Source organism: Saimiri boliviensis, chromosome 10 (assembly GCF_048565385.1).
Source record: "Saimiri boliviensis isolate mSaiBol1 chromosome 10, mSaiBol1.pri, whole genome shotgun sequence".
Taxonomy (NCBI): domain Eukaryota; kingdom Metazoa; phylum Chordata; class Mammalia; order Primates; family Cebidae; genus Saimiri; species Saimiri boliviensis.
This window is the reverse complement of record NC_133458.1, coordinates 63,201,391-63,219,074: the sequence shown is the minus strand read 5'-3', so window position 1 is coordinate 63,219,074 and position 17,684 is coordinate 63,201,391. Positions and strand designations below refer to the sequence as shown.

Here is a 17,684-nt window from a genome sequence, read left to right as displayed (position 1 = left end):
CAAAATCCCAGATTGGCTTGTATTTTAAACTGGAACTGGAGGTGGTATATAGTTGAGAAAACTGCCTGAGGCATTCAAGCTGTTCACATCAGATGAGTTATCTGCCTATAAAGGATGCCAATCGTATTGTTATTGCTAAAAGATTAGTAAACCTTTTTGTTTTGTTATGTTTTGTTTTTGGCCACATTACCTGTAGCACATCTGGGAACATTTTGCATGAAAACAATTGATGCCCGTGTCCAATGACCAGGAATTAATGTTGATTTAAGAAATCATATGATGAAGTATAGCAAATACCAGTATATGCAGTATAATCTGAAGAAGTCAACAATTCTTATGTGCCATGGGCCCTGGAAACACTTGGGTCAAAGATCCATATTGGTCATTGCCATTCAACAGTGTGGCTCAGTCCCAGTGATTTCACATGGACATTCCAAACAAAGGACCCTTTAACCATAACGTAAACCTTCAAAACTGGCTCAAAGTCATCCTGCTTTCCATTCCAGGTCTTCCTGGAAATCACTGCACTCAACTCCTGTGGTTTGTAACCAAGATTTTCAGACACTTTCATTTTCTTCATTTGAAACTGAAGGACTTATTAAATAGTAAGATTGTTCATTCTGGCGTTTTCATAGCTCATCATTTAGGCTGAAATGATATGAAGACCACAAAGGATTCCTCAAATCATATCATTTCAAGAGACTGATATTATAAGAGATGTTGTATTTCTCACCATCACAATGCTGCTCCATGTTCAAGTGCCTAGCTTGTTCCCTTACTAACAAGAACTACCTCAGGAATAACTTTGTTTCCATCCAGATTTAGCAAGTACTTACAAGACAAATGAGAAGGTATTTTGCCCACTGAATTAGTCTGCAGCTGCTCTTTCCTTCCCCTTCCCCCCATGCATTAGTTTTCAGGAGAAATCACAGAAGCGAAGTGGTTCAGGTTCCAGTTCCTAACAACAGGATCAAAAAGTCTGTCATATCTGGTGTCAAGCACGTTTGTGTTTGCCAGCAACACCTGAAAAAGCATGGCTTCCAGGGTGACTTGACATCAAAAGACCTGTTAGAAACACATCCTTTAGTGAGACAGATATTGGTTTTTGACAATGTCTCTTGAAGGTTTAACAGAGCCACAAGTTGAACAAATTTGTTATTTTTCTGTGGTCCCTGAAGTCACTTATGTAGCAATAAAGAGAAACATAGCCTTATCAATAATAAAATGCATGCCATTCTTTGTTGGTTGTTAACCAAAGGACAAAAGCTGTTGGGTAGAGCTGAGGGCTATAGCTTAATATTGCTTTAAATGGTTATCATTTATTTCTGAGATTTTGGGGCAATAATTTAGGGCAAAGGTATATTCACCATATTATAGAAAACAATTGTGTTATTTATGGTTTTCTGGTTAACTACTGTCTGCGTCAACAGAACTGTCAGACACATAGAAGCAAACAGTATTGAAGCAAAAGAAGCAAAAGTGCACAGGGTTGGAATCAGACAGGCCAGCACTGGAATCGAAGCTCCTTCTCTCACTAGCTGTGTGACCTTCGGCTAGTTATTTTAACTCCTTAAGCTGCAATGTCTGTATCTGTCAGAAGGAAATGATAGTAATCCCTGGTTTATGAAGTTATGTAAGGATTAAATGAAAACATATGAAGCATTTAACTCACTGATGAGCACATAGTAAATGCTCAAGAAGCAATAGAGAGGATGATAGCGGCTAATTCAGCAGTCACTCATTCAGCAAACTCTGATTGATGCTGATTATACAGGCACTATTCTAAAATCTAGTTGTTGTTGTTGTTGGTTTTTTTTCTGGATGAGCAGTGTACCCCTACAGTGCTCCAGGAAGTTGTAATTTGATGGGAGAACAAGAAACATGGCTAATAATAACATTTTAAGATATGTATGTATACAAAAGCACAGGTGAAGAGCAACTAATTATACTCAGATCAGTCATCACAGACCTCCATGTAGAGGTAACATATAGACTTGATATTGAAAAATAAGTGGAAGTTTTCCAGGCAGAGAAAGAAGAAAGGAGGTTTTTACATAGAAGAGAGAACACAAATGCAGAGATGGGAAAGTGTGTATTTGCTTTAATAGTATCATATAGTTCCCTATTATTGGGGTACTCAGTGCCTCATAGGGATTAGCAGAAGGTAAAGAAACATAGAGGGATTGTGGTGACACTACTAAGTATTTTATATGCAATTATAGGTATTTTGAACTTTATACTTTAAGAGATAAAAAGCTATTAAACTTTTTTTATTAAGGAAGTGACATGACCAAAGTTATGTTTTAAAAAGGCATAGTGGATGATATCCAACTTGAAAGGAAAGAGTCAGGCAAGGGCAACCAGATGAGCAAAGTACTCATTTGACCTAGGCTGTAGGTTCTCGAAAGCTAGGGACCATGTCATCTCAATAATGCTGAGTAAGCTGATAATATAAATATAAGTATTGGAACTTTAAAACAAATGGAGACTACTTAAAACTATTTGATTTCATTGGTAGTAATTACTCAAATAATTACTCTAGTACTTATGTTTTTATTTGTTTTCCTCTTTGTGTCATTAGAAGTCACCTTGAATCCATCCTGGAAAAAAGCAGGTCATAAATAATAATGGTTGTTGGAGAAAGGTCTCTAGAAAACATGAAGAATATTCAAATTCCTAGAAGCATCTTAGAACAGATAACATAAAAACTTTCTTTAATGTAAAAACAAGAGCTGAGGGTCAGTTAAATAACCACTGGTAGGAGTTGAAATTTTCCGAATGATACCAACCTGCGTTTATTATTACATTCCTTTACTTTTTAATGTAATTTAATCTTAGATCAAGGTGATACCTGTACAGATTTGTTTTGTGGGTATATTGTTTGATGTTACATTCCTTTAAATCTTGTATAAATGATATTTCTTAAAACTACTTTGTAAACTTACGTAATATGTATTTAATATATATGTATATTTTGTGTAGATGGAAGTTACTTTTTTATTGAGAAATTCTGAACAAATTTTAGATCATTTCTTCAACCACATCTGTTTTCCATATTGGAAAAGCTTAATTGCCTGGTTTGCATTCTATGAAGCCTCATTTGTGAACCTTATGGCATCTGCCCAAATTGGAGGCACAGCGCCTGGGAAAAAACTAGTCCCTTGGATAAACACCCTGAAAATTCAACCCTATTAAGTGGTGGCAAATCTCTCAAGATGCTTTGCCATTCTGACCACTTGGCAAGGAAATGTGGTCTATGTTTAAAGTACAATTTTTAAAGGTGTTGGTTCTATTGAATTCTTCCCTGTATTGCAGTTCACTTTATTGGAATATGAAGCCAAAGTGTTGGCAACAATTAAAGCTTTGTTACTAGTAAGAGAAGAATTTCCACAATATACCAGGTGGTGTTGTCAAAAATAGTGACACTACATTTTCAGTGTTCAGAGTCCCACTGATAAACCTCCTGAAGTATTGTCTGTTTGGAGTTTAACTGCAGGTGTTTTGGAGTATTCTTAAATTCCCAAAGGTTAGAAAGGTAACCTGTGAGTTTTCAACTGCATTTTCCAGAGATCCGTAGCAACACTTCTATTACATTAAGTCAATGAATATTCATTATTATAAACTGCTAACAGTTACTCTTTCCATATTGAAATACTAAACTTGTACACATCAATCCATGAAAAATGTACATATTTAATGGTAATTTGGAAAGAGAACTGTGTGTCATTAAGGCAAAATATTGTAGGTTTAACCAAAAGTTTCAAGAGTCCTATTTCAATTGGTTTACCTATTAATCTATAATCATAGCATAAAACACTGCTGCTATTTTAGGAATGTTGGTATTCTTGGCTTTTCATTGCATGACCTCCATCATAGATGCCTGACTTGCAATGTAAGCCTGGTTCCCAGCATGAGCCATCCTATTGCCCTGTGAACAGTGGTCCTGATGGCAACTTCTTATCTTTCACGAGTTTTCAAATAAATACATGACAGAAGGGGAATTAATTAAGAAACAAATTAACCCCAATGCAAAGAGAAAAAATAATAGCATATCAGATAATTACCTCTGATGAGAAATTTCTACAATGAAGCAATGCTAACAAAAGCATTTTTAATTGCCATTGTTGGTGCCTCCCTCCCTGTTATAAAGTCCTTGAACAGCACTGCCCTTTCTTGGAGGAGGTGAAGCAGGAGCAATGGAGGGAGATTCCGAAACAATAAGTGTTGTGAGATTGCTTTAGAATGAAAAGTCTGGGAAGGAAATAAATAAAAAGATTCTGCCCGAGATAACTTTCAAGTTGGGTTTTTCTGCAGCTTAGACTGTGAGAGGGTGGTTGGTGTGGGAGGCAAGCGATCTGGATTCTCATGTTGATTTCACTACTTGTAAAGTGATAGAAACTTGAACTTGGGACATGACCTCTGTGAGTCTCAATTCCTCTTGAAACTGTTCGTTTTGGGCTGGAGATTTTGAAAGTAAAATAAATGAACAGATGGATAAATAAGGAAATACATAAATAAAATATAATGGATAATAATATCTACTAAAATGTTGGCTGCTACGTATACAAGGCACCATGTTCTCGCTTTTCATGTATTTTCTTATGTAACTCCCATGATAACCCAATGAGAGAGGTACTACTACTAATATCCCCATGTTATTGAGTACACATGTGCATAAAGATGGCAGCAGTAGACCCTGGGAACTACTTGGGGAGAAGGTAGGGAGGGGTTCAAGGGCTGAAAAGCTACCCACTGGATACCATGTTCACTATCTGGGTGACAGGATCATTCGTACCATAAACCTCAGCAGCACACAATATACCTATGTAACAAACCTACATATGTGGCCCTAGAATTGAAAATAAAAGTTGTAATCATAAAAAAAGTCTCAATGTTAGATGTGAGTAAAGAGACAATGAGGGGTTAAGTAAATCCTAGTCAGTCGGCACAGAGTTTTATTCACTGTGTTGTAATTTTTTCAAGGAAGGCACACTAAAAATGTACATTTATAACGTATCCCTGCTATGATCATTGTATTTGCAGTATTAAACTCCCTAAATGCAACTATCATTTTTACTATTTTAGTGATAGAGACATTGGTGATAGAACAATGAATGGATTTCTCATATTGTTGCTGTGCTTTTCTTGAGGATAGGATGATGTTCTCTCTGCCTTTGCATTAGCTACGAGCACAGCATCTGGCATAAAAAGGCTGTCTGCATATTCTTCCTGTGGAGAGACTGCATACAGCTCTATTAGAGGACAGGCTCTAACATTCGAAATGGTTCTGACTGTCTGGTTGTGTTGAAACTTGGATAGTCTTCTCTGGAATAGTCTAAGGACAATTGAAATGGAACCCCCCAGAGCTGCTGTCAAATCAAGGCATCAGTGGCACATGTGTAAAGAATGGAGGTGAGGAAGGTGGGAGCAATTTTGTCCCACATACTTCCCTTGCAACATTGTCTGTCTAACACAGTCTTCCATTGCAGGAAAACACTTATTTCTCATTTATGAGCATCCAGACTGATCTAGAATAGGTGGGTCACAATTGTGACCCTTAATCCAAGACTCCTGTAAAGCTTTTCAGCCTTCTGGAAGTATAACAGGTTACCATCTTTCAGTTCTTATCAATTGTAAGTAGGTAATCAGGTCTTTCAATTCATTTAAAAAGGCTTACTTTCTACCTGGTTGAGACATTATTCTAGGTATTAGTAATATAAAGACAAAAAGACGTGGTTCTTAAACTCAAGTGACTTATAGTTCATGGGAAAATAAATTACAAATTATATTTACTTAGTAATGAAGGTGCATGTTTATGAAGTGAGTGCTTAGGAAAGGGTTCACACAGGGATAGGGTTTGAGGAGAGGGCTGGGAAAGTAGGATTTGGCAAGGCATGCAGACAGCTAAAGGACATTGCATTCTAGGTGGAAGAAACACTATGTTCCTTCATAGATGAAAGACTGCAGATACCATCCTGTAGACTATGAGAAAGCAACTTTCCAGGAAGGCGTCAAAGGCAGGCTTTCTGTTTATGTATATCTAGAGGTCTTTCTCCTGTTCAATCCCGTTCCTTTCTGCTCATTCTGTTCTTTTTTCTGATCTCCCAGTACTTATATTGTTAACTGACACTCAGATTTTACATTTGAGCCTGTTTTATATATGGTCTTGATATTTCAATTTGATTCTACATCCCTCAGAAGCTCGTAAGATATCTACTATTTAAAAATTTTATTTTATGTTCTCGCTATTCCTTGTCAAGACTACATAATAATGTTCTATACAATAACGTTCTTGCTGTGTCTAACATATACATGCTTAATAAATGCTTATTTTCTGATAAAAAATAATTTTATATGAGAACCCTAGTTATAATGTACAGGTAAATAAGAAAATTCATGACTTTTGCAAAAATACTAATAGAATCAAGTGAAATAACAATTGACTGGACTTCTGCTTCAAAGTGATCTTAATATGAAGGAGCCCATTATTTAATGTTTCTGCTCCATGTTTTAAATACTTTCTTTGCAATCACTTAAACCCTAATAGTGGAGTATTTTCATGGAGTAACATATAATTATAACATTAAGAAATGCCCTTAAATGCCATATACTTCAAATACTGACATGTGGCTGCAGTCTCTTCAGTAACTTTGCTTGAATAACTCCAGAAACAGAGGACTCACTTCCTTCAACCCCTCTCCTTCCAGGCTATTTTCTTTTTAAGAACTCTTCCTTATGTTGGCTCTAAATATATCTTGCTCTAGATCAGTGATTCTCAGTGAGGAAAGAGGATAATTTTGTAACTTGCCAATGTATGGAAACATACATTTAGATGTCAAAGCTTGGGGTGCTGGTGGCATCTCATGGGTAGAGGCCAGTGATGCTACCAAACATTTTACTGTGTACAGGACAGCTATATCTAGCCTAAAACAACAATAGTGCGGAGGTTGAGAAACTCGGCTCTAGAGTCAACACATTTGTCCACAGAGAGAGTGTACCTGTTTCCATTCAGCAGTCTGTCAGATACTTGAAGACAGCTAACTGTATGAAGGCTATTGCACTCCCAAGTTCTGCAACTCTTTTTCCTATGCGCCTGTAAGAAAACTGGCAATTAATGTGTGACTTTTCCTCAAGACATTTGAATTTAAAGGAGGAATGAATTATTAAAAGAACTCAATGCTTAATGCAAATTGACCAGTGGTGGTCCACTTGAGCACTGTGGAGTTGACTGGAGGAGGTATAACAGAGTGATGTTTTTATATGCTCTTCCCTCTACCCCATATAGCTAAAACCTGTGACATTTACTATAAGGGATTTAATTTTGGGAGTTAGTCTTCTCAGGGATACAGTGTGAACAATGCAAGTCCTGTCATGATAAACTATAACCGTCTCCTGAGTCAGAGTGTTCCTGGGATAAGTATAGTGATAGAAATTCTGGAAAAGGGTCTGACTATGCTAGGGATGGGAAAGAGGTAGGAGAGCCCTTTCAAGGCTCTCTTCCACCCTTTCGATGAGCTTAACTTTTACATGCCATCTAAGCCAAATCTTCATTTGTTCCTGAAGTCACTTTAACACTCAGGGACAAAACAATAACTGGGTCAACTTATACTTGCTATGTTCTGATTAAAATTTTCTCCATCTAGGCAAGACAGTCTGAAGAAATTATGTGTTCTCTGGAAAGAATGAGAGTCATTTCAAGGAACATTTTTGATTGAACAACTTAGCAGTTGACTAGAGTCTATTGGAAAAGCACAAACATCATCGTTTCAAAACAAGTACCATGTTGAGAATCGCCTAACTAAAGGCAACCAACTTGATTCTCTTCTTGAATAAATACTATTTTCCCTGAAGTGGGTGGATTGCAGGCTTATGGAGAAGAGCAGGATGCAGTCTTAAAAATGCTTTGAAAGAAACTTATTCACCAGGGAGGGTGAATCAACTCCCACATATATTTGCTAATATAGAAGGATTTTGATGTTAGCTTTCATTGATTACTGGATTAAGAAATCAATAATGTTGTTTTATAAAAGGGACCACCGCAGACTGGCTTGTTGTACTTAATAAGAGTGTTGGGAAAATAATTATCCAGTTTCTTCATCAGTGGTGATACAGCTTAACTCACAAGTCATTAAGAATTCCCCTCCATGCAGTTTTCCTATCAGCAAACACTGCCTATTGTATGAACTACCACAGCAGGGGATAGCTCCTATGCTGCCTTCTGGAAGAATTTCTCTCCTTTATTGAGAAGAAAAGAAAAGAATAGGAAGCTGGAGGGAAAGCACCTCCTGAAGCAATTCAGCAGAGAAAGGAATCTAGGCCCTAATGGGAAGATTGCAATGTCTAAACTGATCCAGCCACAAAAGGGAAGATGCACAAATGCTGTCATTCTCTGAAGTTCTCTCTCAACGGGCAATTGTGTAACGGAAAACTCTGGGCTCTGGTTTGGGATGAGACGTTATAATTAGACAGTAGGAATTTTAAAAATTATGTGACAGGTTCATACTCATTTATTCCTTCCACCCTCTTTTTTTTCTCCCTTTTTTTCAGTTCAAGAAAAGACAATTTCCAGTATATATGAAGGAAGTCGAAAGTAGTTAAAAATGGATGGTAATGCTGCAGGCTGCACACTGTCACCACGGTTACCACACACCAGGGGTATGACCAGAATCAGTCACAGGAGCAGGATCGTGTGAGTATGAGAGGTAGGCAGAGAGATCCTCTCTCCAAAAATGTTTCCCTCATTAGTATACAAGATGACCTTAAATTCGCCATTAGGAATTTATGGCTTTCCATTACCATTGACTATCTTTTTCAGAATTCTTATTAAAGAACATATATGTTTCAAAGGAATAATATACTTTAATTATTAGCTATGGAACAGCTGCCTAACACCTCTTACGATTCATGATGCCTAACTGAACGCAAGACCCTGTATGAAAGGGCTCCTTGGAAAGGTGCCTGGGGGTTGGTATATAGACTAATTGCTCCAGCTGCTTGCTTGACTTGGTCCAGCTGAGTCTGTGGCTTAATCAGAGTTTGGGTAGTCAGGAAACTCGGGAGCCATGGAGGAAGGAATGGAGACATCTCTCCTGTCCCTTCTTACTCATGTCAAGGTTATTATCCCCTTATACATGACATCTCTCACAATTTTCTGATTGACCTCTGCAGATTCAGCATCTCATTTACACTGTCACCCTGTTAGCCTTTCTGCAATGCAACCTTCATTCTTACTCATCCTCAAACCTTTCTAAAGGTCATTTCTTACTTTGTGAGCTACAGGAAGATATTCAGAATTATAGTCACTGTTATTTCAGAGCACATTGTACCCTTAGACAGATTTTAAGTTTCTTGAGATCAGGTCTGTGTTCTATATGACTTTAGTGTTCTAACTCCTGTCATAGTGCAGCGCACACAGTAGGAGCTTAATACACACTGACTTGCTGATTCACCATGTGGAAAACTAGCAATGACTTCATGGGACCGCTTGGCCACCAGAGAAGGCCACAGAATTGGCTTCAGGCACTGGCTTTCCACTGACCTTTCCTATAATTTTAGGGACATAAAGTTACCGTTTATTGAATCTGCCAGTTTTTGGTGAGGCATTTCCCATAGATTTTCCTAATTTATCCTCTCATCAACTTTTTGAAGTAGATGTTATTGTCTTCATTTTACAGCTTAACCAGTAAACAGTGGAGTTGGAATTCAAACCCAGGTCTTTCTAATGCCAAAATCTGTGCTCCTTCCATCCTAGCATTATAGTTTTGTTTTTTCATTTATACTGTGGAGATAAGAACCTTATCAGCATTTGTGACTTTATGGTGATATTGACCAGATAAATGAAATAACAAGGTAGTTCCTTCAGTGAGTAAGAAGTGTCTTCTGCTCTTAAGAACTAACTAGTACAGGGTTTTCGTGGCCCACAGTTTTTCCTCTGAACTAGTCTGACTTCTTTCAAGCAGTACATAGGTAGTAAAAGAATACAATTCGATTGCAAAAAGGCCTTTTGCAAGGCACAGTTTCTCAATTAACTTTGTATAAATGAGAGATTTACACATCTGCTGTAGAGTACCATTTATTGCACCAGGAGAAACTAAGGTGAGAAAAAGCACATATAGATAAGCCCTTATTATTGGTAATATTGGGTATAATCTAAATTTGTGAAATGACTGGCATTCATCTGGTGAAGTTATGACTGAAGTATGACAGACTATATATATATACATATATAAAATCTGTCATACTTTATATATATATGTGCATATATATGTTTTCTTTTCTCAAATAAAACAGCAATTTTCATCTCTCCTGAGCCAAGTATAGAAAGAGTGGCAAAATTAGCATAATATCCTTTCATATGTGCAATATTTTCTCTCCATCTAGTGAAATCTGAGGATGTTTATATAAAACCAGTTATCCTAATTACTTATAATATGATGGTGTAATCTGAAGAAAGAAATAAATTTGGAATAGCTAATAGAGCACCACACAAAATTGTACCTAGAATTTTATTTTATGTATGTATGTATGTATGTATTTATTACTATTTATAATTTTTTTGAGATGAAGTCTCGCTCAGTCACCCCAGGCTAGATGGCTGTGGCCCAGTCTTGGCTCACTGCAACCTCTGCCCCCCATGTTCAAGTGATCCTCCCAAGTAGCTGGGACACAGGTGTCACCACTATGCCTGGCTAATGCTTTGTATTTTTGGTAGAGACAGGGTTTCACCATGTTGGCCAAGCTGGTCTCAAACTCTTTACCTCAGGTGATCTGTCTGCCTTGGCCTCCCAAAGTGCTGGGATTACAGGTGTGAGCCACTGCGCCCAGCCTATACCTAGAATTTTAAATGCCACAAATGTGAGATAGAGAAAGAAGGTTATTTCAATCCAAATATAGCCAATTTAAGTGGTTTGTGACATAAAAAGACAACATGAGTACAGTATAGTTTCTTTCAATGCTTGGGGCTTTGATTGTAGTAATTTGGTGGTAGGCAAAGTGTATGACTCTTAGAATCATGGACTTTTATTACTGTGACATTAGTGCTCTCAGAAAAAATACCAAAAGTAAAGTAACATGTAAGTATCAAATGGGGTAGTTAAAAGAGCACAGAAGTACAAAAGATCTATCTGAGTTCTAGTTCTTGTGCTACCTACCAGTGGGAGTTTTCATGAAACCAATCTTTCTGGGGATTGGGTAAATGACAAAGTTGAGCTAGATGATTTCTCACTTATTTACTTAAATAAAATTTGACAACCCTGTAATTAAGGATTGGAAGAGTTTGTATATGACAGCCAATTATTATCTTTATATCTAGTTTAAGTTATGTGCTAAATGTTTCCTTTATTTTAATGGTAGTAATCCTCTGGCTCCTCTGCATACATTTTTAGATTTATATCCTGGGAAATTATTTGTATTTTATCTCTAAGCAAAAAAAAAAAAAAAAAATGCCTTAGTAAAAATAAGTGGGAAAACATTATATCTCCTTGTGTTTGATTATATCCATGGATTCAAATTATTATTTCATCTTACCTCAACACTCTGTTATGTAACTGCAGCACTTGTCCTGTGGGCAGGGCATACTTACCAGCTCCTTCGTTCTGGGCTGAGCCCTGTGAGTTGCTTTGGCTAATGGGATGTTAGCAGGTGTGAAGCAAGCAGAAACTTGAAAGAGTTTTGTGAGCTGAGTTTGCATTCTCTTGCACCTCTGCCATCACTCAGAGAGGAACATTCCTGGGCTAGGTGACTGATTCCAGGAGGAGGATAAGAGATGATTTGGGGCACAGCCACCCTCAGTGAACCCCAGCCTCCACTGGTTCACAGCATCAAATCTTTAGACTCGTAAACTATAATCAATAATATTCTTATTTGAAATACTGAATTTTGGGGAAGTGTTTATTGTTGCAATAGCTACCTGATATGCTTCTAAACAATTTTAAGTGGTAGAAAAATATTCTGTGTTCAAACCTATATTATCAAATAACCAGAAAAATTAATAATTGCATTGTTGATATAATCCATTGATGAGGTTATTATGATATTCTCCTTTTGTTCCCCCAAAACATAAAAGTAAAGAGACACAGCCTTTTAGCAATATGATTAGCCAGTCTTACCTGTATGGAAACACTGCTGTAAGAGCCACCAATGACCCCTGCAATGAGCAGTGGGATGTTTTCTTGAATGGCATAGGATCCGTCAGGACACATATACTCTGCTTCATCCACTTTTGTTAAAGATGCCCTGACAAACTCCAGTGATTGCTCTAATGCATAGGTATCCCTTGAACATGTATCCAAAATGTGAACACCCAGCTTCACTCCTGGTAGCAAGTAATCATCTTTGTTGATTTCATCAATAGCAAACAACATGGCTTCCAGGCGTTGGATCCCTCGATCTTCATTGATTCGCCCACATTCTTCAGTTCCAGTGCCTTTTTCATTAATAGGAAATAGCCCCCCTAAAACAAGGTCACCTTCTATTTTAATCTCTCTCCTTAGAAAGTTATGGTCCCCTAAAGAGAGTAAAAATCCCTTTGAAAACAAAGCTAAGGTAAGAACTTGGAGTCTTGTCAACATCTTCATGAATCCTGTTTCTGTACCTCTGGGAGATATCAATGGTGAATCCAATGTGTCATGCTAGTCCTCTCTCATTTCCAAACTGGATCTTTGGCCCGTCCTTCAAATAAAGGAGGAACAGACTAATAGAGCCTGTCACCACGTTCCTAAAGAGATAAAAGTTATATGAACAAAAATGGTAAAGAAAGCAACAGTGATTACATTGATCATGCCCATTCAGACCTTTAATGGGATGACTCAGAAAACCATTTACTACGCACACAGTACACCACTGCACCAGGCACTCTCCCACAGGTATTCTCAGCCCATCCTTATGCACTCCATGACGTAGGTCCTAGTGGTCCCATCTCACAGAAACGGGGACAGAGTATCAGAAAGGCGACCCGATGAAGTGTACTTATTGCGGGTTGGGTTTGGACTCCAGTTTTCTTTTCTTTCTAAAGCCAAGTCCAGTCCTCTCTCTACTGAGTCATATACTTTGTTTTTGGTAGGGCAGCAACGTGAATATGAGTTTATACTCCTTCTCTTTCAGCAGCATTTGTGAACTAACCTTTTTTTATGGACTCTTTTCATTTACAACAAAACAAAACACAATGAACTCTGTTGCCGTTTCTGCGTTTCTACCACTGTGTCTGTCCTTCCCTTGATAGATGAACTCTCCTGGCCCATTGAGGTTAAGATTCTGCCTCAACTGCTCTAACAAAGGAGTTGTGGAAAAAGCTGCTACTTGTCTACTAGTTTCTAAATGGAGTAAACTATAACCTCAGTGTAGTCCTCATTTTACTTGACCTTAATTGAAATCTTGAATGTTCTCTACCTCTTACAACTTCTTAGGTTTCTGTTCTCGTGCTTCATCTTGACAACGTCTCAAATTCCATTGTTTAACACCTGCCTTCCTCCATCCTCCCACTACCCTGTCCTGGGTCAACTAATCTATTTTCATAGTGTCAGCTACAACTTAAATGAGCTCCAGTCTTCTCAGGTCAACTGCCTGCTAACCAGCTTTACCCACACTCTCTCAGACACCTCACGGTCTACCTGTGGATCTTCTCTGTTTCCAGGCTCTCAAGCCAGAAACCTGCACCCTAGAGTCCTCCCCACTTCACCCTCTGCTACCGTCTTTCAATTAGCCACTAAGCCCTGCAGAATCTAACCACTTAACATCTCCTAAAGCTGCCACTTATTCCTTATTCCTACCTATGCTGAGCTCTTATAATTTGTAGCAGGACCCTAGCAATAAATTCATAGAGAGCTGCTACCACCCTCCAGGGCACCGTGTTGAGCATTAGGAAAAAATACCCAATTTACAAGTACGTGATTTCTCAACTTAATGTTGCATAACCTGTACAACTACAGATGATGGGGCAGTCTGATTGCTGGTGGCTGCCTCCCCTATCCAGAGTGAGGCAACTCCTCATTTGGTCCTCACATCCTAGGGAGTACAATGAATGCTAGTGCTGGAGTGAACACAATAGACTCTAGCTTAGGACAGTTCCATAAATTAAGCATCCTTTTACATCCTAGGCTAGAACAGATGGATATCCTGGGAATCAGGCAAAGCCTTGCTGTGAGGATCATGTTTTTGACAGTAGTCTGGGATCTTTCTAGGGAGCTTTCCAAAACTTTGGAGTGGAGCACTCTAGTTGCCTGTACACATGAACCCATGTACCTGCTGTTGAATTCTTTAACACTCGGCTTTCTAGCAATAGAGCAAACACTTGGTCAGCACATTTACACTGCTTGCTTACTTCCATCCCCTTAGATCAGATGAGCTTATTGTTTTCAGAGTCAAGTGAGGGATGTGACCACATCGGGCTCCTAGTGCCTTTCTCTGACAGGTTGCAGCCATATGCCCTTGTGTGTGCAGTTGAGCATGGCTTTCTGCTCTCCAACTTTCAAGAATGATTGTGTGTTGGAAGGGTTTTATGAAGGAAGGGCTCTCATAGCTGTTCCAAGACCCCATCAAGATGCCTAAACGCCATACCACCCATGTGCTTTCAGATAAATTCACAAATGTTAGCAATTTGAATGATGTCTCATTGAGCAAGACACTCTAATACACAATCTCAGTTACTATTCGGTGTAGCCTATCTTCTATCAATGTAGGCTGGCTTTCCTTTGCCCACAGGTTTAAGAACGAACTCATTATAAATCTCTTCTCAGTGCTTTATGATCTTGTCCCTGGCTAGCTCTAAAGCTACTGAACTATGTGCACTCAGTAGACGTTCAAGATGTTGATGACCCCTTGCTTTTGCTCATGCTGTTCCCTTTTGCCAAGAATGTCCTTCTATACTGATTTCTCCAGCAAATACCTACTTATCATTTAAGACACAACGGTTACTGCCAGGAAAGACCAAGTATTCTGTCCTATCTCCCTTTCTCAATCAAATTGTTGATTTCTGGCTCTATATTCCTGTTGTAGTTTGTTCAAGAAATATTTGCTATTCCTCTTTGATTTATGTTTGTTTTCTTATGTGCTCATTGGGAATTAACGAAATGGCACAGCATTTAGAATTTTTCAAGTGCCAAGGAAGAAAAGAACTCAACGAAACAAGCAAGACAGGAGCTAGTCCAGTGTTTACTTCAACATTTTTGACATTTCTCCCTTTTCATATTAGCGGTGCCCTTTAAAACCTAGATTTCCACTTGCTTCCTGTTCTTTTCACATGCAGCAAATGATGGGCTGTTTTCCTGAGCTACACAGTCAGCTGGGCTGTTTTGTTTGTTTGTTTAGGTGTGAATGAGGCAGCAGCCATTGGAATGCTCAGTAATAACTCAGAGCCTCCCTGGGTGATCTGCTACAGGACACCAGAAAGTCTAATAATAATAATTTTTTTAAAAAGTTGATACTGTGGTAGATTTTTTTGTTTCATATCAATTTCTGGTCTTTTTGATCTTTATGTAGAATTCCCTTTGAAGCAAAACTGCCATGGAAGGCAAAAGTTACTGTGATCATTATTGCTAATGATAAAAATGCAGACATTTTATCGCATAAAACAATAAAATAATTGTTTTATGTGCCTAGTAAAAGAAAATAGCTAATTAAAAGAAGGCTATCAACATGAGTTTACCATGTATCTTTGCAAAAGATATAGACATCTTTTGAATGTAAAGAAAGTTTGGCTACTCAAACAGTAAAGATTTCCTTATAGTCTATGGAAAGCTTAATTCTCTCCTGAGAAAGGGCTCTTAGACAAAAAAGACTTCAAATGAGAAACACTGCATTACACGGAAAGTAATAGTCTCTCATTTCCAAACTGGATCTTTGTACTGTCCCTCAAACAGGGAAGGAGCAGATGAACAGAGCCTGCCACCAAATTCCTAAAGAGATGAAAATTATATGAACAAAAATGATAAAGAAAGCAACAGTGTCCATTAGTCTACCTATTTCACAGGTAAGGACTGTGTTTTATTTCTCTTTGTGTGTCTAGATTCTGACATAGTAGAAGAATTCAATGAATGTTTCTTGAAGGAATATAGACATCCATGAAGGAATATAGACATCTATGTTTGCACATGGCTCTTTACTATTTATGGCATGAGGAACGGGAATTAAATAAGAGAAATGCATTATTTTTCCTTTATTACCTGCATGGTCACATCTGATGCTTTTCCCTTATTGCACTCTTTGATCATATGGGTATCCAACTGGTAGAAATATAGTAATGACTTTGTATTATGCAAGAAAAAATGCTGCCTTTGTATTTGAATATTGCAACTGAGACTGGCATCTAGGAAACCAGAAGAGATGTGGACCTGAACCGGCCTACATTTACTTCTTAAATTTTTGGTCAGGAGTATACTAAATAAGGAACATGCACATTATTCTATCTCAAAGCTTCAGAGGTGCATTCACTTATGAAATATTTATTGAACACTTACTATGTGTGCACTAGGCTAGGCTATGAGCTGGATACCCAGGATATATACCTTAGTTATAAACAAACATCATCCCAGCTATCAAATAACATTCCAAATACTTACACATATTTATATAGAGAGTGATAGAAAAATATGCATCTCTGTTTTTACCAACGATTTCCATCATTAGTGAAAATCTTGAAAGTCTGTATAGGTTTCCTTCAACATGATAATCGTTAAGTGCTGTACTCAAAAAATGATTTATTCAAACTACATGTGTTATATAACTTTAAAAATTAGATATGCAGACCATAAAAATAAGTTGGCTGATGATAATGTCATGTAAAATATTTTTCCTTTTAGCTCTCTGACAGGGCATATTTATGTAACATTTAATTTCATCTTAGAGAATTGCAAATCAAAAATCAATTAGAGTGATGTTTAAATACACTCTTTGTATTTTATTTACTTTATAGTAGAATTTATAATGATTAATACTGTAGGACTATGCATAATTCAGAGACACTTAGCATTATTTAAAATGAAGCCTTAAGAGACTTAAAAAAAAAAGGTAACATTGAAAAATAGACAAACACTTAATTCAGTGCCACTGTTTATCTCTGTGCAACAGTTTATTGGATTGAGTGAAAGGGCACCAACCACCTCTTTTCAGGTACTTTTCATTATAAATCAGCCAGCAGCACATTCCTCAGATAAGCAGGCTCCCTACTGCAGCCACATTCATATGCAGCTGGAGAACTGCATCTCTACAGTCAAAGTTCTCCATTCAGGGATGATGAGTGATGTGTCAACTATGAACAAGCATGTGTAGCCCTCTCCTGGTAACCTGCTCACCAATGTTTTATTAATCGATGCATTAATAGAATGTCAGAGGTTCGCTGTGAATATAACCCCTGGAATATGTGAGCTCAAAGCATTTCTATACCCTGCATATGCTAATATGTATTTTCATCCTCTCTTTTCTCAGGGACTTGGCGTCGGAAGTGAAATACACTTTCAGTCAATGTGAAAGTAGTTTATCCAGGGAAAGGAAAGGGTCTATCTGGGAGATACAATGCCTGAAATCATATGCACTCTATCCCAGAAATAAATCCTTAAATTGCTCAAGGGCTTCTGAGAGTGCTCAAATCCTGCACACTCAAGCAATCTGGAGCAAAATTAGGGTTAGTCCCAGTATGTGCAATTTGATTATGATTCTATAATTTTTCAACTGTCTGTATAACAGACAACAAA

The 17,684-nt window shown here is 37.8% G+C and overlaps 2 protein-coding genes across 5 annotated transcripts in view; one reads left to right on the top strand and one right to left on the bottom strand.

Moving 5' to 3' along the window:
• The window catches only part of GRM3 (glutamate metabotropic receptor 3), a 220,627-nt gene that overhangs the window by 84,448 nt on the left and 118,495 nt on the right, over window positions 1-17,684 (bottom strand). For all 3 annotated transcript variants that reach the window (XM_074379348.1, XM_003921155.4, XM_039472808.2), the window contains one exon: window positions 12,108-12,715. In XM_074379348.1, coding sequence (XP_074235449.1) covers window positions 12,108-12,575 — 468 coding nt within the window. In that variant the 5' untranslated portion in view covers window positions 12,576-12,715. The remainder of the gene's footprint in view (window positions 1-12,107; window positions 12,716-17,684) is intronic.
• ELAPOR2 (endosome-lysosome associated apoptosis and autophagy regulator family member 2) overlaps window positions 1-17,684 on the top strand; it is a 376,613-nt gene that overhangs the window by 273,042 nt on the left and 85,887 nt on the right. For both annotated transcript variants that reach the window (XR_012512086.1, XR_012512085.1), the window contains exons 25-26: window positions 8,548-8,702; window positions 15,855-15,964. The gene's annotated coding sequence lies outside the window, so the exon portion shown is untranslated. The remainder of the gene's footprint in view (window positions 1-8,547; window positions 8,703-15,854; window positions 15,965-17,684) is intronic.